The 21258-nt window shown below is 37.5% G+C and overlaps 1 protein-coding gene across 3 annotated transcripts in view; it reads left to right on the top strand.

The window, feature by feature from the left end:
- Nucleotides 1–21258, top strand: part of CYRIB (CYFIP related Rac1 interactor B) — a 29363-nt gene that overhangs the window by 1330 nt on the left and 6775 nt on the right. Inside the window, exons 2-6 of one of the 3 annotated variants that reach the window (XM_054385327.1) lie at nt 11316–11398; nt 17501–17622; nt 19209–19314; nt 20372–20508; nt 21126–21203. In XM_054385327.1, coding sequence (XP_054241302.1) covers nt 11326–11398; nt 17501–17622; nt 19209–19314; nt 20372–20508; nt 21126–21203 — 516 coding nt within the window. In that variant the 5' untranslated portion in view covers nt 11316–11325. Of the gene's footprint in view, nt 1–10214; nt 10294–11315; nt 11399–17500; nt 17623–19208; nt 19315–20371; nt 20509–21125; nt 21208–21258 lie in introns of those variants that run through there. The other 2 variants (XM_054385329.1, XM_054385328.1) reach the window with 2 other exon arrangements.

Genomic DNA, 21258 nt, shown 5'->3' with positions numbered 1-21258 from the left:
CAGGAATTGCCATCTTACTTCCCTTTGCCTCTGTGTACTTGGTTTTGCTCACCCTTTCACACCCTCCACTTACTCCTTTCCTAAAACAGTGTTGCTTCTACTCTGGGAGGTGAGTCATCCAGAAAAACTAGCAAAGTTCAGAGGGCATTGCTGGGAATGGTACTGCCTGCAGAAGGAGGAAGGCCGTCCAGCAGACAGCTACAACACATGGCAAGAAGCTTCTGGTTCCTTTGAAGAAACCAGGAATCAACAGGATTTGGGATATTGAAGGGAAAATGTTCGTAAACCAAGATGATGTTGGCCACTTCAGCAACTGTAAAGTTCAGATGTCTGACTGCTTTCACCTTCTCCAGCTGTACTGAGATAAAGTAGCTGCCAAATGTTTGACAGCACCTAAAACCTGGGAATGGCAGAAACGCTACCCAGGCAATACTTTCAATAACAGTAAAGAGCTGGAGATTATTGAAAAATTTGGTTAAGCTTCAAGGAATGGGGCAAAGTTAACTAGATGAAGCTTTCTGAATAAGGTTAAAATTGAAAAAGGTGTAATATCCAATGAAACTTGGCCCTTCAAGTGTGAGCAGATGCCTAGGGAAGAGTGGGAACAGGGGAATGCATGTTATTGGTGGTTCTTCTATTCAGTATTTTCATGTCAAATGTTTTTTCTGAGCCTGATCTGATTATTAAATATGTTCAGTATTTTTAATAACTTTCTGTTCTGCATATGTACCTGGTTTTCTCCAAGAACTGTTGCAAACTCCTCATGAGATGACTTGAGGTGAACTTTTGAACTTTCAGAGTGGACGGATGGAGGAAATCATAACTCTACATATACTCTGCATACTTGCTACTGATCTTAATGAATGCAAGTTGTTTAGTGTCAGTGGAGAACAGCAAATGTTTCTTCACATTTCCAATGGATGAATGAAATTAGTCTTACCTTAAACTTGAGTCACCTTTAGTTTGATTTTTAAAGGAAAATTTGAAGTATGTTAAAGGTGGGTAGAAAATGAGATAATAGATGAACAGATTTGGACAGATTTAGCACACTAGGGGAATCTGGTTTCTTTTTTTTTTTTTTTCTTGTGGTGGTGGTGGTGTCATTTTGTTTAGTTTTTTGTTTTGTTTTGTTTTTCTTTCTACACTTGCTTTCTAACACGAACTATCCAGACTATGGAAGTAGTTGATACTATACCTCTTGAAACTGTCTTAAGAAGTAACTGGAAATAAAAATTATGGCTGTAGAACCTTGATCTTGCAAAAAAATCTCTTGAAACTTTAAAGAAGCAGCCAACTGTGTAGAGACCGATTTTATCCTTCTGGCCTGTTCAGTACCTCTCTGTTTGGTTACTGTTCCTGAAGACAGATGGGCTGGGAAGAAGTATCATTCTTCTAGTCATCATCTGTTGTGCCATCAGTAACTTGATGTGTTTCATTAGCTGTCTATATTCCACAAACATACTTTATCAGACCAGTGTCTCAGATAAAGAGACACAAAACAATCAATGTTTTCCTGAAATATGGTAATCCACCCTTCCAGCTACATGATTGGGAAGGCCATAGGACTTCCCGTTCTCCTTGGTAGTTCAGAGCTAGTGTGTCAGTGAACTGAATTTACAGATGGACAGTCAATGTCAGGTCGATATACTTGGGGTTTGTGTTTAGTACTGACATTAAAAAAAAATTCCCTTGAGATAGAATATGTCAATGAATATTTCTATCCATCAACTTGTTGACTAGATAATTTGTCATAATACCCTTAGTGTAATATTTGCAAGTCAAGGCACTGAAGGGAGCCAAACTGAAAGAAAACATGTCATCTGAGTGTTAAAGAGTGATGCAGAGGACTGTACTCCTTGCCCTAGCACATTAGATGGCAGCATTACTAAAGCAGTCAGAGCCTCAGTGTAACTTTACCCAGCTTGGTACTGAAATGGGTATGGGAGTGTGATTATTGTAGAGATTCAGCTATTTGAAAGAAGACACATTTCTAAATGAAGCTAGGCTTGAAGAAGAGAAGATTTTCACAAGTGAAATACCAGCTGAAAGATGGCAGATCAACTGAACTCGACGCTACTGTGAAATTAGAGATTGAAAATTTGGGGGGTTGGTTTTTGTATTAGCTGTTAAATAAAATTTGCAGGTCTGTGGGGCAGGGTGGAGGGGTTTGGTTGCCTTTCATTTTATCTACACAGAGATGAAAAGCTGGCAGGAGAAGGACTTAACCATACATACAAAGTACATTATTGTTGTGTTTGGTTTTTTTGGAGATGAGAGCTTGACAGCTGTTAAATCACAGGCTGACATCCTCGAAATACAAAAGTTTCTTAGTAATGTAGTAGTGTAGCAGTATTGCTTGGCATACCATCTTTTGGAAATTAGGAAGCTTTTCTGTAAAACAACTAAAGCATTTTATAAATCTACTACCTCGCTCATTAAATGCCTTTTTTGCATTTTTATGTGCCTGATAAAACCAGAATGTGCTCAGCTGACTTTGAAAAAAGACAGAGTATAAGATCAGCCAGTAGTTCCTGGATAAGAACAGAACATCATGGACTAAACACAATGTTTGAGTCGGAAGGAATGTGCTAGGTCTCAAAGCTATAAGGCTCTAAGATAGTGGGAACACACTTGTTAAAGGCTTCCTTTTCTTTGGAAGATCAAACTGTAGGGTAGTGACCTCTGTTGGAGGAGTTACAGCACTGCAGAAGGCTTCTAGGATTTCAAGCTTGGAAAGAGAAATCAAAGTGTAAATTGCATTTGAATGTAAAAGTCCCCAAACTAAAAAAAAAAAAAAAAAGTGTGGTTGGTTTCTTTTCTTGCTTTTGTTGTTGTTGAGGTGGTTTTTTTCATGTTTGTGGGAGTTTTTGGTTGGTGTTTTTTTTTGGTTGTGGGTTGGTTTTGTGTGTTGTTTTTGTTGTGGTTTTTTTGTTTGTTTGTTTGTTTGTTTTTTTCCCTTGATGGTTGCAATGTAGTTGAATTTAAACGAGCCTTGTGCAGAGTTAAAGTAGAAAGCATTTTGAGCTTGTGTCATTTTGAAAGAGGAGAGACCATCTAATTATTTTTTAGCCCCAGATTCACTGTTGGAAGAATTTGCAGTTACGTTGAAGGAGTAAATCAGAGCAAATTTTTAGATCATAGTCTCTTCAGTTTTGAATGCAAGTTCTGTTTTAAAAATGGGAGTAATTCTTCCAGACAAATTGGGTTTTGTTTCAGACTTGTGTGGGCTTGCTTAGTTATTTTATTGTAGCTCATGTCAAATAAGTTATTCAGTGTCAGCTGTGCTGCTAAAATATTCCTGAATTAACAAGGCTTTAAGACTGCCTCTTCTAAAGGAACTGTGGATTCTTTGGTGCCTTTCCCTTGATTTCCTTTAAGTGGAAAAATGGACTGAATAAACACTGACCTGGCCCTACTTTACAATTCTGGTTTTGAGGAATGTGAGCCTTTTTTCACTAGACTATTTTCCCTGGCAGGCTTCCATTTTCCTGATACGACAAGTTTTGAATTCAGTTTTGTTCAGAAAGGAGACTTTGTTGATGATGTGTGATCTCAAAAAAGTAACTTCACTTTCAACTAAAACAGTTTATAGTATCAAAGCCACTTTAGCCAAAAGAACTGACATCAGTGGCAGTTTTAAGTAGCTTTTAAGTAGCCCAAATGCTGCTTTCCTGTACAAAAAAATTCTATCTGGCTGTATAAATAATTTTTTCCACTATTCCGATAAGATGCCAGTGATTGAAGTCCCAGGAATTCAGTGAAGTTTTGGTGTTGCGGGTTTTGTTTGTTTGTTTTGTTTGTGTTTACTTTGGTTTTTTGGGGGTGTGTATAGTTTTGTGTTTTTTGTTTGTTTTTTTTTTTTTTTTTTAATTTGGGGGGGAGGAGCTTGCTTATCTTTTATTCTTGGGATGGTTGATTTTCAATTAATGGTTGGTGGAAGAATAACCACTAGGTGTCAGGAGAAGAAAGCAGCACACAAATCTTTGCATAGGTTTAGACTTTGAAGTCTCTGAAAGCGTCTGTAAGGCCTGATGAGCAGTGCTGGAACAACAGATTCCACAGTGAATGAAATGTGTGTCTTATGCACAGCTCATTTGGCACATCGTATGTGTGTTTGATTCAACAGTTAGGTATCAGCATCAGAACCAATCCTTTAATGTTGATGATACTGTAGCTGTGATAAGACCTAAAAATGAGACCAGCTTATACAAAATAGAACTTGTTTTAAACAGATAATACCAAGCTTACTAAAGATGATAATTTCCATCTGTAGCAAGCTTACTAAAGATGGTGATTTCCATGTGTTTGGTGTATTTTGGAGATTTTTAGTCCTAAATACTTTTTTGGGGTACTACTACCTCAATAATTGCTTCTTGATGGACAATGCATTTTTTTCTTTAGAGGTTTCTTTAATGACAGATCTTTGTTACTTTAAACACCAGTAGTGTCAGTAGCAGAAATTACATGTCACAGGGCATCTATGCTTCTCCTGCATTATTCAGAAGAGAAGTGTGTGTTAGACTAGAAAGAGCATGTTTCGATCCAAGGAAAACACTGCTACTTTCTGAAGAGAGTGATTCCCACAGTGTTATTTACAAGCACATTCCATGTCTGCAGCACTCTGGTTCTTGAGATGGAGAGCAGATACATTCTCACTGCTTGTGAAGCCAAACTGCTTCATTGGGAGAGAAAATGACACGCGATCCAATAGGCTGCCTGCTCAGTGATGCCTGCTGTTGCTAAAGGCTGCCTTGGATTCGTGGCTAGATACTACAGGCAGAAAATGTGCAGCAAGCCTTGAAACAATTGCCAGGCTGGCAGGATTATTGTTTTAGGAAAACAGTGTAGGGAGGCATTCAGCTAAGTTTTTGTTTATATAGTAACACTGTTACACGCTGTGGTGTTATGCTGCAAGTGTTTTTCACTTCCTGTTTTACCAAAATATCTCTGAATTGGAGGTCTGTGTCACACATGTGACCAATTGAAAACATAAACCTCAGCGCCTGGAAGAAAATGTTTGCTTTGTCATTAGATATGCTTTCCATATAGTGTCATCCTTTACTTCCTCCTCCAGGCTCCAGAGCATGGATATGAAGTTTTCATGGAGTACAGTTTTCATACCTCTGTGTCTCCCTGTTCAGCCTTAAGCTTCCTTAAAAGTAGACTTGGGGATAGTTGTATGCTTTTCCAAAAGGTGAGCAGATGCTTTTTTGAAGCAGGCATTCGTCAGTGGTCACAAATACATTTTTAGAGCTATTTATTTGACTGGGTATTTTAACTAGTTTGAAAGCATGCTATTCTTACAATAGAACAAAACCCAATTAAAAATGCCCCTTTGTAATATTTTACCTTTAGCAAGAGTAAGTTTTACAGCTGCTCAGCAATTGCCAGCAAAATCCTTGTTAATATATAGTTTCTCTTTCAGATGCGAGAGAGAAAATTTCTTCAGTGTTCTGCTGAATTTAGTTGCATCATGTATTTTTATTAAAATTCCCCTGGGTTTAGCTTACAGAAAAAAAAAATTGAAACGTGTCAGGATGTTTTCAGCATGAAGGGCATGCGTGCAAGACTTGTTTTGAAAATATGCCTTTGCTTTCCGCTTGTCTGATCATGGCACTACACGCAGCATCATACAACCCCATAACGCTGTAATGGGCCAAGTTATTGTAATCAAATGTGGCATTCCGTATGTCTTCCTTTGCAAGTAGGTCAAGTTTAAACCATGCTCTTGGCTCCTGCTCTGATTTCCCATAACCTGCTCCACGTGGCTTGAGTAGTGTGCTGAAGTATGGAGTATGCCAGGAGGGAATCTGGGCAGCTTCGCAGGGACAGTCAGTTTGGACAAAGGCTAGTGCATTTTTTTTTGCTCTGATTTTATGATGTTGGATTCATAGCAAGAGAAAAGTTCAATGGTCTAGAGTGTGCTTTTATTTTTACTATCAGATTTCATAGTGAGTTATCTCTAGACACTGCAGTATAAAATCTTAAAATCAGTAAGACCTCTTGGAGGAAAAAAAAAACCACATTTGTAGGTTTTGAAGTATTCTGCATGAGAATACCAAATAAAATTGGACTGAGGCTGACAATCTGAAGCTGTGGAAGGACAAATAGGTAGTGAACTAAACTGCATTTAAGGCTGGGCATGTAAATATTTTGATGTTGGTGATTGCAATATGCAAAATTCTTTTTGGTGAGGATTACAACTTCATGGATATTGTTGCAGTTGTGGGGCAAAAGGTGTGTTAGCACTCACAGAATTCACCTACAGTCAATGTTCTGAGTCAATTATTTGAGATGAAGACCAGCTGCAGGATATAAACCTCTATTAGCAGTAGAGCTTGCTCTTGGCTGTGGTCTTTGTATAGTCTCAAATCTTTCTTGAATTGAGTCTGAATGATGAGGCATTGTGCTCAAGAAGGATGCAGTTAGTGCTCAAAGATGTCCTTGACTAGACAAAAATAGCTCAGTGTCAGGGCTAGTTAACTGGAACCACTGTAAATAATTCTGCTTACTTCAGCTGAAGTTGTGAGCTTTCAAGGAGACTGGAAGAGTGCTTGGCAAATCAGTACTGACCACTAGGGTGGTTAATTACCAAGATAAGTCTCTGTAGACCTACCAGAATTTTCAGTGCTAGAGATGCTTTTACAGCATCAAATAGCAGAAGAGTCCCTGAAGAAACCTATAATGACTGCTTTTGTAGACTGTTTTTCTCTTCTTGCATGCAGATTGTCATCAATGCTAATATTCAGCCAGTAGTGGACCTTCCTTGGTGTGCTTTGAGCCCAGCAGAAATGCAAATGATGAGCCATCTTGAGTGAAGCAATCTCTGGTAACTCTGTATCTCTCAGGAGCCTGAGACATCTCTGAGTTAGGCTGCTTTACTCTAGGTTGATCCAGGTATCCTGCTGAAATAGCAGTCCTTCAGAAAGGTCAGTTTTCATTTTTCTCTCCAGTGCAAAAGGTCAATTTTTGCTGCTTAGCAATACTTTTTGAATGCAAATATGTACAAAAATGTAGAGCCATCTAACCTGAGCCATGATATGTTGACCCGCAACCAATTCCCTATGTCTGGGAAGTTCCACCCTGTAATACCACAGCCTCATTTCTAGAATGCTATTTCAGAACCTGAGAAGCTAGTGCTTAGCCCCACCAAAAGAGTAAGTTCTTATCTGTCAGATCTTGCCTTTATTACCTTGAATGTGTAGGAAAGAGAAGAAATCCTCTGAGAAATGATACATCAATTATTCTTCTCACCTTTTGTTTAAATGGAGTTTTCAGGCTCTCATTCTAACTTCCTAAAATCTTTTTGGATTGTAACTTGGAGCAGTGGTCATTTTCACAGTTGTTAGAGCAAATCTGTATCAAGGAATGTCTGAGACCTTTGAATAACTGTTAGAATTCATCTTGAGACAAGTTTCAGAAATACTGTGTTTGTCCACCTTCTACTAGATTTCCATTCACTCCATATAAACAATATACGGTGAACATTTTGCTGCCAAGAAAACAAATGTGATTGTGTATCTTGCATGCAAAACTTTGACTGAAGCTTTTAAAGACTCTTTTCATTATGCTGAATACACGAGGGAAGAAGCCTGTTAGGAACTTGATGGTGAACAAGTGTTCATGAAGCTTCGTTTTTCATGCAAATGGAAATGCATTCCTAGATCACATGTTGTCATCTTGTTACTGTCATAGTTGAATTAATCCATTCTCATCATCTTCAGTTTCTCTCCTTTTAGGTCAGTTGTGTCTTCTGTTTGAATTTGTTTCACATCTACAGGTCTCTTGTAGTGCCAAACCTTTTATTATACTGCTGTTTGTTAAACTTGCTCCCAGAAAAGAAAACATACATTCTCACTGCAAACTTCTCTGAGGGATGAAGGTCTGAATGGAGGTATTTGTATTACAAAACTGGGGTCCTGACCCCTTTAACTCGTTTTAGGAAGTGTGGTGGATGTTCAGTTAAACTGGTTCTGCTGCAGCTATATGCTCTTCTGTAAACTTACCTTCAAAATATTTCAGCCCTATAAGTGTGCCCCTACTCAGACCTCAGAAGTAATCTTACCCAATATTTAAACCACATGCATGACCCTGTCAACTCTTAGGAGGCTGGTTAATATCAAAACAAAGACAAAAACTAGAGGCATTTACTTGACATATTGAAAATATTTTGGTGGAGAAAGTGGTGGTGCTGCTGAAGCATGGCAGTAATGCTCAATATAGAGTTCTCTGTAGGCAACTAACAGCATTCACTGCTTTGTATTTGCTGCTTGTTAACGTTGGAATTGAAATATGTAATACACTTATCTGAGGTTGAGGTCTGGTTTTTAAGTATGAATCTAAAGACTCAGTCACCATTAGGCAGCTTGTGCGTTTGACTTTTTATTGCCCCTGTTGAAAATGCTTGTTTAAGAATGCCTCTGTATTTCAGCTTTTGCCAGATTATGAATGTCCTTGTTGTTGGGGACTGGACTAAGTGGTTTATTCATTCCTGTGTTACAGAGCATGCTTGCAAGACACAGAAAAGTAATTTGTCTGCCATTTAATGTTGCTTGTTTACACAGCATTGGTGCGCATGTGGCATTTGAAGAGTTCACAAAGCAGTGTAATAGAAAGCTCTGGAAAAGCTGCTTATTTGAAAAAACAGGTTTTGATGGATTAGTTTTTAAGATAAGTGGCTAAACTGGGCACCCTAAATTTAAGCGTCCTTAAATAATGGGTGTTTCTCACAGACTGATCTGATTTTCCAGAGAATTAAGTTCAAATGCTTAGGAGCAGGACTTGCGTTTTCTTGAATTTCAAGGAGAAAATTGAATGTGTTAAAAAGCAAGCACACACCTGATGGTGAAGTTGTGTGCAGTATCTACTGTGATTAGTCAGATCAAAGTTGCTCTTCTAAAAATTTAGACTTCTGTTTGGCCATTCTGTAGAAGTTGTTGGAGCAAAGGCAATAATTTTCAGCCATCTGGGATTAATTCCCCTTTCCTTCTCTAGCTGTTGTTGATTTGTGTGAGGCATTGCTGAATCCTAGAGATCCCAAAAAATAAATTCTGTGCTGTTCTTAGTTTGCTTTTCTCTCACACACTAGTATCATTTTTCTTAAGGAACTCAAGAAATCTGTCAACACAGGTTCTGAAAATGTTTTGCAAGACAACTTGATTTCAAATTGCTTCAGTTTTCTTGCTTTTTAATAAATTAATAATTCATACTATCATGCTGCCTCCTGCCAGGTAAACATCAGTCTTCAGTAAAAGTAAAAATCAGAAAAAAAACCACAAGGCATGCACTGGTAGATTTATTTTTTTTTTTTTATTTTATTTTATGCTTGAATCCACATGTCAGACTGATGGCTTATTCTTCAATAATTCGTAATCAGACTTTTGGGTAGTCACTGGTGTTTGTTGTTCTGCAGCACTTCAGAGAACTGTTATTTCCCAGGGTGACAAATCCTTAAGTGTATTTTCAGCCTCTGTAAAACATGGGGAGGGTCCCTGAAAAGGCTGCCTTGTTGTAAGATGCAGTTTTCATTGTTCTAGTGAAGGTATTAATTTTTGGAACTTATGGTAACGTTTGAAATTGTTTTGGTAACTTAACTGACCTTAAGTAATTCAATGACTATTTAATCTTTTTTCCGCTTCTTGTTTCTTTTAGCTGGGATGTGACAGCAAGCATGAGAAGAGCTGTTGAAAATTGGTTGTCTCCTGTTTTTGGAAAAGTCTGATTTGTGTTTAACCCATCACTTTACATAATTTAGTGGAAAAAAACTGTTCATTGGCCACAGATGACTACTGCTATGAGGCTTTCCAAAATTTGTTTTGGATTACAGAGGTAGAAAAAAAATCAGTCATGTGATGACACCAGTTGCATTTGAGGTTGCTTTTGTCCTAAGCAATAATGGCTTTGGCTGTGGGTTGCTGCAGTTGTCAAAAGTAGCATATTCTTTTAAATGAATTCAAGATGAAAAAGAGCCAGTAATTCAAACCTTTACTTTTGTCGAAGCTATAACTCTTTATTTTTTCAACAACACTCATCCTTGAGAAGAAGGGGAATGGAAATGCACTGTACAGTACATGTTTTCTACTTCCCACCAGAAGCTGATGAATCTAGTATGTGATACCCAACAGGAGCCCTGCTCGAGTGAGCTCCAGGCGTGTACTTAAAATAGGAAATGGTTATTGGAACTAAATTATTTTGCAATTTTTATTTTTAGGTTTGCTGGCATGGGTAATCTCATTAAGGTGCTAACCAGGGACATAGACCACAATGCAGCACATTTTTTCTTGGATTTTGAAAGTAAGTCTCTCAGCCCTTCACAGCTGGTGCATTTAATATGGTAACAGTAGGGCTGCTTATACCTGCTGCAGTGAAGGCTAGGGGACTCAGTTGCAAATATGCAATTTGAAAAAGAATTGCATGTATTTTTTCCATTCCTCTTTTTTTTTTTTTTTCCTTTCCAGTAGTAACCAAGCCACCATCATGCTACTGTGTACGTTTTCTTTCTTTGCGCTTAGTCATTTTTGGGTCTCTGTGGTCAGTGATGTCCATCCATCTGCCTGCAAATCAAATAATCATAACATGAAAAATTCTGTCAGTATGCCATAGTAATCTCTGCTGAGCAGTTGGTCACTGTAATCCTATCTTACAGAAGAGTGAATGCTACGTAATTCTTGATCCTGGTTTGGTCATTCATGGTGCAGTTAATGTGCATTTTTTGATATCCAGAAGTCTAAAGTGACATTGTCTGAGCTTTACAAATATTTTAGGCACCTTGTGTGACAGATCTGTGATGTACCTCTGTTCACATTTTTTGCACGCTGAAATCATGCTGTATCTTGATGCATTTTTCTATAATGGCTCTCTGACAAAATTATAAGGGCTGACAAAATCAAAGTTCTTTCCTTCTGTTACCCCTTTAGGTAAAAATCTGTAGCATGGCAACCAGGATAATGCTTGCAAATATGGTACTCGGTCCTCAATGTGGTACTCCTGCTCAGGACACTGGTGCTAGGGTGTACCGGTACAGAATTGGTCACTGACAAGGCCTTTGGTTGGAGTTCTGCCCCTTTCTCAAAGAGGTGGCTGTGAAGATGTTGGTGATGTAGTCACTTCTTACAGGAAAGCTGCATTGCATCTCTGGGATCACCAGCTGCACATCCTTGAGTTGGGGGTCTCCCCCCACCCATCATGGTGGCGGTGTGAAGGACAGGTTCATGCCTGATGGAACTCTGATCTTCTTTCCCCCACCACTTCAATCAACTATATTTTGGCTGTTCCGTCTTAGAAAATTTTCTTTTCTCTCATTCTTGTCTTGGCAGGTACCTTAACATGGGGAACCTTCTAAAAGTTTTGACATGCACAGACCTTGAGCAGGGGCCAAATTTTTTCCTTGATTTTGAAAGTGAGAAGATTATTTTATATATATATATATCTATCTATTACTCTTTGCCTGCAGTAGACTGCATCTGTCGTGTATTAAATGTGTGTTCTCACTTTGCCATCCTTCTAACAGCTTTGTGTGCCTGAGCTATGGATAATTGTTCAGCAGAGTTCTGTAGAAAGCAATAATCTGTTTTAAAATATCCTCCATTTCTAAAATTGAAAATATTTATTTCGGAGACGGCTTTTCAGGTTATATTTTACTGTTGAAATCTGATACAGTTCTTGTTTAAAAAGAAAAAACCCAAACCAAAACAAAAACCCAAACAAACAAAACCTACCGATCAGCCAAAAACCCCAACCAAAACAAGCAGGCAAAAATGTAAACAACAAAACACACACAACTGTCTGGTTGTAATTAAAACTTTAAAAAACAATAGAATTATTTGAAGACTTACTGAAAGCACAATGAGATACATGCATCTTTAAAGAAGGATTGAATATTAAATCTGAATCTCTTATCTTCACTTCCAGTATACCACTGAATAATGCTGTATATACAGATAAGCTCATAACAGCTATTCATAGCTCTCCAGCATCATCACGTTAAAGGTGTATATGTGAACCTTATTTGATTTGGCATTGAAATTTGACAGTTAACCTCATCCTCCCTTATAAGGAGGCTCAGAGCATAAGATTGCTTTTGAAATGAGATGGTGTAGCTTGTCTGATCAATGCCAAGAGTCTGTAAGGCTCACAGTATTTCTGCTTTTAGTTTTTGTTGCATGATATAATAAAGCTTAAGAACGCCAGGTAAGTGTTGCTGGCTGCTGCTGTGCATGTTTAATTACTTTCTTTTGGGATATGCTGTTGCTTTACCCAGCTATATGTCATCAAGCATAAAGTAAGACAACTAATGAAATATTGTGATATGGATAATTTGAGAGTCATTATATCTTCTTTCAAATTATTTTTAAATTGCGTTTGATAAAACAGTAACAGTTGGTTATATTAGTTCTAATATGAAAGGAAGTGAAGTATTTTTGCTTTTGTGACATAACTACTCTAAACCATTATCCTGTACTGTTGATTTTATCATCTCTTCTAAATATATTGTTATTGGAAGATGATAGCTGTACCAATTGCTCATGTAGGGAACATAATTAAGGACTCTGTTCAAAAGTCAGAAAGCAAAACTGGTTTCTAAAACTACTTCAGATCTCTCGTCATCAGAATAGGTAAAACCTAGTGAAGTTGGGTGAACTCTTAAGGGAGAATACTGGAATTCGAAGCTCCAGCTTAATCTGCAAATTCCTACCATTTAATTGGACTAAATTCGGGGTAGCTGGATACAAGGGGCATAATTCTAAACCAGCTTGCAATAAAAGTGGCTGCTATTTTTGAAAAAACAACAACACCCCCCCCCCACCCCCCCCCACCCCCAAACAATCCTGATTCTTTAGCTACCAATTTTGTTTTAAAGTGCATGTTTTGAGCATGAACAGGATTTGGCATGAGAGTAAGCAGGTTGCTGACATGAAATATTTACATACGCAGTCAAATTAAGTGACTTATATTACGGCTGAATTGTTAGACTGTTCTTTCTTCATTTTGGACCCTGTCCTGTGTTTGTTTCTGCTGCTATACTGTGTATCCGTGCTTCTTTCCACTCTGTTTCAGATAGTATGCCTTGACAGGATCTTGGCTGTGACACAGTCAAGATCTTTCTTCAAGACTTGGCACTTAATCTTGTGATACTTAACAATGTGTCTTTATGTGGAAGAGCAAGTAAGCTCTGTGTTAAAACCAAATTTGCCAATTCTCTGTTATGCCTGACCCAATAATACACAGTTTGAAATCATTTGTTCTTAAATCCATGTGTGTCTTTGGAGTGAGCGGACTAGTTAGATATGTCTTGCACAATGCCATAAAGAGATAAAAATCTCATGTTCATAAAGCTTTATAGGGATACAAACTCCAAATTGAGAACTACTTTTTTTTTTTAGTTTGGTTTTTTGTTGGTGTTTTTGTTTTTGTTTTTTTTTTTTAGTTTTGTTGGTGTGTTCACCCCCTCATTATTTATCTTGGTGTTAAATTCCAGTGATTGACAATCAGAATACACACAAAAACCACTCAAATAACTGACATAATGGGCTGTTGGCTTTTCCTAAACACAAGTTGAGCTTATATTTTCTTTGGTCTTTCACCTTATCAAATGAAAAATGAAACAAATAGCTCTCTTAAGTATTCTACTGAAGTCTCTGCAGTAGGAGGAGCAAGCAGAGGAAAATTCACAGCTTTGTAAGAACAATACTGTAGATATAAAACAGCCACCTACAATGTGGGAAGCTAATAGCTGAACGTCTGCATTGATCTTGTTACTGTCACAGTGCAAACAGTTTCCAGTTACACTGATTTGAAAGGTAGCTGAAATACAAACTGCATTGAGTTGCAGATGGTCATCTCAAGCTAGTGCTGAAAGTAGTCTGCATTACCTCTGAAGAATTTGGCTAGGTTTCAGAGGAGCCACAGATACTGTTCTCCGTAGTAATGGTGATAAAGATGAATAAATTATTTCATCTCCATCAGTCTGGGATTTTTCTCTCCCTTTCTTGTGAGTTTTGTTCCAATCAGTTTCAGATAATTTGTTTTCTGCCTTGGGAAAAAAAATCTCAGTTTAAATAGTGTTTTCTGTGCAGTATAAACTTTTGACCCCAAATTTCTCTCTCTACTAGTTCTGTAGACTAGCCAAATTTTTTTTTTTTTAATAGCCACTATGTATGTGTTCCCCGCATGCAATATGTTGTCATACATCCATAATATTTAGTTTACATAACAGTGTTTGTATATTGTTTCTAAGTCTACTCTTGTCTTTATGTTATTGTGTGAGCATACTGATATGTATATTGGATTTAGTGCACTAGTGTTCTGATAATCATAGAATCAGTCAGGGTTGGAAGGGACCACAAGGATCATCTAGTTCCAACCTCCCTGGTACGGGCAGGGACACCTCACACTACATCAGGCTGGCCAGAGCCTCATCCAGCCTGGCCATAAACATCTCCAGGGATGGGGCCTCAACCACCTCCCTGGACAACCCATTCCAGGCTCTCACCACTCTCATGGTGAAGAACTTCTTCCTCACGTCCGGTCTGAATCTCCCCACTTCCAGCTTAAAAGTAATCTAAAGATTAACTTCTCCTTTATTAGAGGGACCTTAGTCTTCGCTTACTATTGGATTAAAAATTTGAAAGTTACCCTGAATAACCAAGAGTCAGCTCCTCTGGCTGTGAGCTGTTCTGTGCTTAGAGTATGTGTTCTTTCTATGGAAAACATTGCTGGGTAAAGACAAAGACTTGTCATGAAGTTGTTGCAGGAACTTATATCCCAGAAAGGGAAACAGGGACATCCCTGAAACTGTATTCCTCCTTCATGCTGCTGTTTGGATGCCTGGCATTGCTGGTTGCTTTTTGTTAGTTGTCAAGACTACCTTCAGAAGTACAGCTCCCTTTTCTGCTTTCTGCACTCCACATTAAGGAAAACAAGTTACACAGCTAGTGACTCTGAAGTAAGAGTCTTACAGCTTTGAGTCCTCAGGTAGCTAGTGATATGTGGGAGTGCTACCTCCATCTATACCAGATGACAGCAGTGCTTTTTCTCCACCTTTGATGGGTGTTCAGAATGCAGTGGCCTAACCAGCACTGAAAAGCAAATAAACCAATTGCTCAGAGCCAACCAGCCACCAGGGTTTAAAGATTTTCTGTATTGTGCCTTTTAGACCTATCCTAATAACATTCTAAATGTATTGTGAAATGAATATAAAAGTATTCAGGTTTACTTTTAAAATCTGAGCTCTTTTATTAAAGGCAGAATAATTACAGATGGGAGAGAAACTTAGCTGGGACAAACTAGGTTTACTAATTTCCTCCGTTGGAGAGGACTAGATGCACCAAAGTGAAATACTTACCAAAAGAAACAACTCAGTGCCTACTGGATTTTAAAACTTACATGTTTAGGAGTTGGTTATAATCAAAAGAAACAAGCAAAACAGAAAGTGAACCCACCACCCCAAGAAGTATAAACCATTGGTTTAGGTTTCCTGGAACATTTTGAGGAAATGAAATACAGTAGTTGGCTGATTATATCCTAAGTCAAGTACACTGACAGTGTTGAAAGTGTTGACTCATGTACTCAGCTGTTTAGTGAATTCCACTTAATTTGTATCTAGAACATGATTTTAAATTCAAAATTTGGAAGGTCATAGTACTACATCTGTTCTGCTTGTTAGTGGGTTTCAAAATGAGAAGGAAGAGTTTTCATGGGCCCTTCTGTTTTGGCCACCCCTGATGAAAAATGATCTTTCTTTACTAGAGAGGGTAAAGGAAAATAACATGAAAAATTAAATAGGTAAGAGATGTACTCTGTGAGATAATCCAAGTGGCAAGTCTTGATTGCATTATTTAACACCACAATCTGGAATGCTACAGAGCTTCACGTTTTAGTCTGTATTTTACTATAGCATTTCATATTTGTGCATGAATTGCTGCCAGTCAAATGGTGCTTACCTGTCTGCTCTTTTCCCTCATTTTTTTGTCTTCATTTCTTACAGCAGTCTTCAGCAGCTTTCAAAATTATAAATGTAACCTTTGTGATGATCTGAAAAGCACTGGCTGCTTTTACTTGATGCCTTAACCAATGTGACGCTCTTAGGCTTTTTTTTTATTAAAGGAGTGACCAGCTTTTTTCACTCATATTAATTCTTGATGATTCTCAGTTAAACTGTTGCAAGGTCTATATATAGGCGTATTTGCTAATAATGCCCACTGTCTATGCATTAAATCATAAACATAAGAAATATTATGCGAAAAGCACAGCAAAATCCAGACAGGCAATGCATGTAAAACTTATTTTCTCCTGATTCAGACTTTGTTTTATTATGTTTTTATTCTAGTGTCTAACACTAGAGTACAGTGATGTATTTTTTTTCTTTCTAATGTAAGTATATACCTAACTTCCTTCACTGTTATACACATATACATACATATGGACCATACAAAAAATACTCGTAAAAATATATTTTCCAGACACTTTAAATTGCACAAAATCATTAGGATATATTGTCCATAAATAGCTTTTTTTTATCCCTATAAAAAATAATCTATTGGTAATACCCTGACTTTTTGGCATTTAAATCCTGGATTAAAATACTGTGATGTTTATTTCATAACATATTTTGCCCCTGTAGTTTTGTGTTGGTTTTTGTAAAAGCTTCAGAAGCAACTTCAGTAACTATTTTTTTTTAATTAGTCTAAAAGGAATTAACCTTATAGCTTCCATCAGAATTTTAAAAGGATTGGTCTCATATCAGGTAAATTAGGTCTGAGGTATTTGTACTAGGTGATTATTTTTAAAGGTTAAGTCCTTTTGATTCTTCTCAAAACATACTTCCTCTTGAATCATGTTTCTTTAAATTTGTGTAGCTTTTTGAAATGATGGTAAAATATTTTTGATAAGTGTTTAGCTTACAGTGAAAGTGGGAGACAGCATTCTTAAAAATAAGGGGCGTGGGGAGACTCATAAATTTATATGATATCTTTTCATTCTTGGCTCTGATTTTGCAATTAGTGCAATAAAGAATATGTTTTGAGAACTAAATACATTTAGAAGTAAAATATATAGCTCCTTTCCCAACCAGTAAAAAGGGAGGCAGGGAATATTGAAAACAAACTGTTGCGGTGTTTCTAGATGACAGTAGACTTGAACACCTCCTGTAATATCTGCAGTGAGTGTGACTTTTGAGTGCTTACCCAGGGCTTATCCATTAAACTTGTACTGGTAACCTGGGGTGAGGTTGTTCTGGCTGTCATAAAGATGACTTGTAAGGATTTCTTCTTCTAACTCAAGTTTAAGTTAGAAGCATAGATTCCAGGTAGATTTTTGGGGTGCTAAATGAAGCTAAAAGACCACTAAAATAAACAGAAGTAACTCACTTGGAGTTCCTCATACACTGTAGTAGCTCTTCAGAGAATGAGTTGCTGCATGAAGAATTTGTCCCGTAGGTGAGGGTGCCTATTGAATTCCATATTGTTGTGTTATATATATTTAATATGTTCTAATTATTTAGATGCCCAACCTACAGAATCTGAAAAGGAAATCTATAATCAGGTGAATGTAGTTTTAAAGGATGCAGAAGGAATACTCGAAGACTTGCAGTCATATAGAGGAGCTGGCCATGAAATACGAGAGGTGAGCTAGAGTGTTGTAATTATGCACAACCTGTGGTTGTTCCTTGTCTCATCCTAACCAATACTGCTGGGTTTTAACTTTGCTTGCAGGAGCTGTTTTGGCAGAGCATGTTGTCTGTTAAAATTGCTATCCTGAATTTCTGCTCTGGAATGTTCTTTTTTAACAGAAAAGCAGCTATTGCTTGTTTCAGTAATATTAATGCATATGTGTAATAGCAAATGATGCTTCCCAGGCTTTTTATGGAATTGTTACCATTGGTTTTTCTTTATATTCTCACACAATCTGCTCTTGAGTTAGTGATAGGTTTGGAAGGAGCATGGCGTGACTACAATGCAATACTGAGTAATGTCGACATCTTTTTGTACGCTAATTGGAGAAGTCAGATGTGTGGTAATCCTAACACAAAAGGCATCTCATTTTCAGTCCCTTTTAATTGACTTCTCTTTACTGAAGTAGATGTTTGGAACAAAAAGTTTCTATACAGCATGTCACTCCATTTTACCTTTAAGAAAGGTTGGAGTAAGTTCTCTCTCAATCCCCTCTCCTTCTTCCTCAGATGCAGCAATGGAGGCTGCATGGCTGCTACAGTGAGGAGTTACTTATTGTAACATACTCCAAGAAACAGTATTCAATAGGACAACTCTCAGCTCACTCCAGATGAATTTGAGATACTCATAGCCATTCAGATTTAATTAAAGTACTGTGAGTTTTTCTCTCTGAATTTATAAAATAGGTTGAAGAAGGACTGTGTCACACAAAACCCTTAGGAGGGGAAACAGCTTGTTTGTTCAAGAAAGGAGCATGTTCAGGGAGAGGCTGTAGGATTGGACGAGTAAGTGTGTCTCAGCAAGGAAGCCTGTATTTCCCATAGTAAAAGAGAGACACTCTGGAGAGAAGCAGGTATCACAGAAAGGAAATTTAGGAACCAGAGAGGAGTGTACTGCAACTCACAGCCCAAGGTTGACTGGAATCATTCTGACTGGAAACATGCTGGAATCAAGAACTTGATCACAAAGGTGCAGCAATTTTATTTCTAGTAATAAAATTCTAGTAATTTTCAACGGCTAAGTAGATTAGCTTCCCTCTGAAAAACTTGCAGAGATTGAATTTAAAGATTTTTCTGTCTGAGAAGACTACTATAAAGACAAGGTCTGGTATACGCCGTGTCTTGGTGCTTTATGTTGTTGATTATGCATAAATATTTCTGCTGTATCATTTAGCCTGAATTTCACAGCAAATTGGTTTGCCTTTTTTCTTTCCTATTTTTTTTTTCTTTGAAGGTACATACCCAAATAAAGTTGTGGATTTGGGTAGCTTTAATTTTAACAATTTCTTCATACTCTTTTCAAGTTACTTTTCTATTCAGAATAAGCCATTCCCTGAGTCTATGAATACATTTATTTAGATGTTTTTGGAACAGATAGGGGTTAGTACAGGCTTACCTCTCAATTGGAAACTTCTCAGTAGGTAGGATTTTTAATTACTAGCTCTTCAAACAATTGCCCTGCCTAGATTATATTTTTTTTAGTAGTGTATCAGTTATTCTTAATCTAAGCATACCCTTTCATTTTTTTTTCTAATTTAAGGCAATACAGCATCCTAGTGATGAGAAGCTGCAAGAGAAAGCATGGGGTGCAGTTGTTCCACTAGTAGGCAAACTAAAGAAATTCTATGAATTTTCTCAAAGACTAGGTAAGTGGCATGGTGTTAGCTTGGGGGTTTTTGTCTTTGTAAATCAGTACCTTTGGCATATTTAGATGTGACCACATTTGACTCAAGCCCTGGTTAGTAGATAAAAGCTCAGATGGCATAGATTCCTTCTGTACACTGTATCATAGACTTGTGTACTGCCTTTTTTGCATGTGAAAACAAAAGCAAACTTGCTTCAGTGAGTACCTGAGAGGAGAGGCAGAATGAGAGTATACTTGTCATCCTCTCTACCCTTTTAGGAACTCTGGAAAGCTCTAACTAGCTTATTGCTTTGAAAATTAGTAGACTAATTCATGGAGAATTAGTTCTTTGATTCTGATGCAGTCACTTTTTAAAGTACTCTTATTATTATACCCTACCAAACACCAGAAATAATTAGGTCTGTGGAAATACATGACTTTGGCTCATGCAGGTGCAATGATTAAGATGGTGCTTCATAGTCCTTATGAAAGCAGCTTGACTGATGTTGTGTCTAATCTGCTAAAACTTAGACTTGATTTGGTTTTTCACAAATTAATCTGCTGTTATGCCACTTTTAGACCAAGGTGTTAGCTCAAACTGAACTCACACAATGGAAGCTTTATGCAAGCAAGTTTTGCTTTGTTAAAGAGGTGAGGTATTTTTATCAGAAAGATGAAAAGAAGATTAACAGGAAGTTAATCTTAAAAACAAGTAAAACATGACTGCTGCTGTTACTAGGTATGTACCTTCTGAATTCTGCATTGTCTTAAAGGCTGGTCTGCTAACACAGGTTACTGAAATATGTTTTAGACAAATGGTGCAGACAAAGCTTGAATAAAACTTTTCAAGAAGTTTTTTTTATGGCTGTCAATGCTCATTAGACCTAGTCTTCTCAGCAGTTTGTAAGTAAATATGTTAACAGTGGCACAGAAGCAATTCATCAAGCCCCCTTTATTATTAATTACTGTGTCTTTTCACAGTTGCTGTGTATTTAAATCTAGCATTCAGAGTTATCAGTCAGTAAAGATACAAGAAGCAGGTGCAGTTGTATGTTGCAAATACTCTCCTCTTCTTTAAGAGGCAGGATTGCGAGGTCTGTTGGGAGCCTTGACGAGCACTCCGTATTCACCAACACAGCACCTGGAGCGAGAGCAGGCTCTTGCTAAGCAGTTTGCAGAAATCCTTCACTTTACACTCCGGTTTGATGAGCTCAAGGTAAGAACTTGTCATTTTGTAGGCACGAAGCCTAGCAAAAAGAAAACAAGTCTGTGTAGTGACACAGTCTGGATTATGTTCTGTTCTAGAACAGAACATGCAATAGATACCGAAATATCTACTATGCTCAGCTTGTTCACAAAACAGTTAAACTGGAAAGCAGATGAAATATTAGCTTTAGGCACTTCCTATATTTCGGTTCATATTTATCATGTTTCTCCAAATTTGGCTTATCTTCTGGGATAAAAATGCTGCTTTTAGTATGTGCACACCTGTAGTTCAACTGTCGTCTTGCTGCTGTACAAAGAAGCTAAAATCGTATTAGTTTGCTGGTCCAATCCTTGGAGTCACACTAGTAAAGCCATTTTATTTCAACTTACTGAATTCAAACTCTTCTTTAGGAGCCTACTCCTTTTCTTGTTCTTGTTAGCTCTCGTTCTTAAAAATCAAGGATTTAACCAGAAACCTTTATGTTCTATGTGCCATTTCCCAACATTGCAGGCCTTTTTACTTACAAAGACTGAACATTCCTTGTTCTCAGTATTACATTTTATGAAAATTTGTCCTTAGATTTTTCTTGACTTTGTCACAACCCTTTTGCTTCACTATCTATGTAGATGACAAATCCTGCTATACAGAACGACTTCAGCTACTACAGAAGAACTCTGAGCCGTATGAGGATTAACAATGTCCCAGTAGGTAACCCTTGGATGAGATTAAATGTAGTCTTATACTACCACCTGTCTTTCA

The sequence above is a fragment of the Indicator indicator genome, chromosome 12 (genome assembly GCF_027791375.1).
Source record: "Indicator indicator isolate 239-I01 chromosome 12, UM_Iind_1.1, whole genome shotgun sequence".
Classification (NCBI taxonomy): Eukaryota; Metazoa; Chordata; class Aves; order Piciformes; family Indicatoridae; genus Indicator; species Indicator indicator.
Note: the sequence above shows the minus strand (reverse complement) of the source record. Positions and strands in the feature narration are given on the sequence as shown.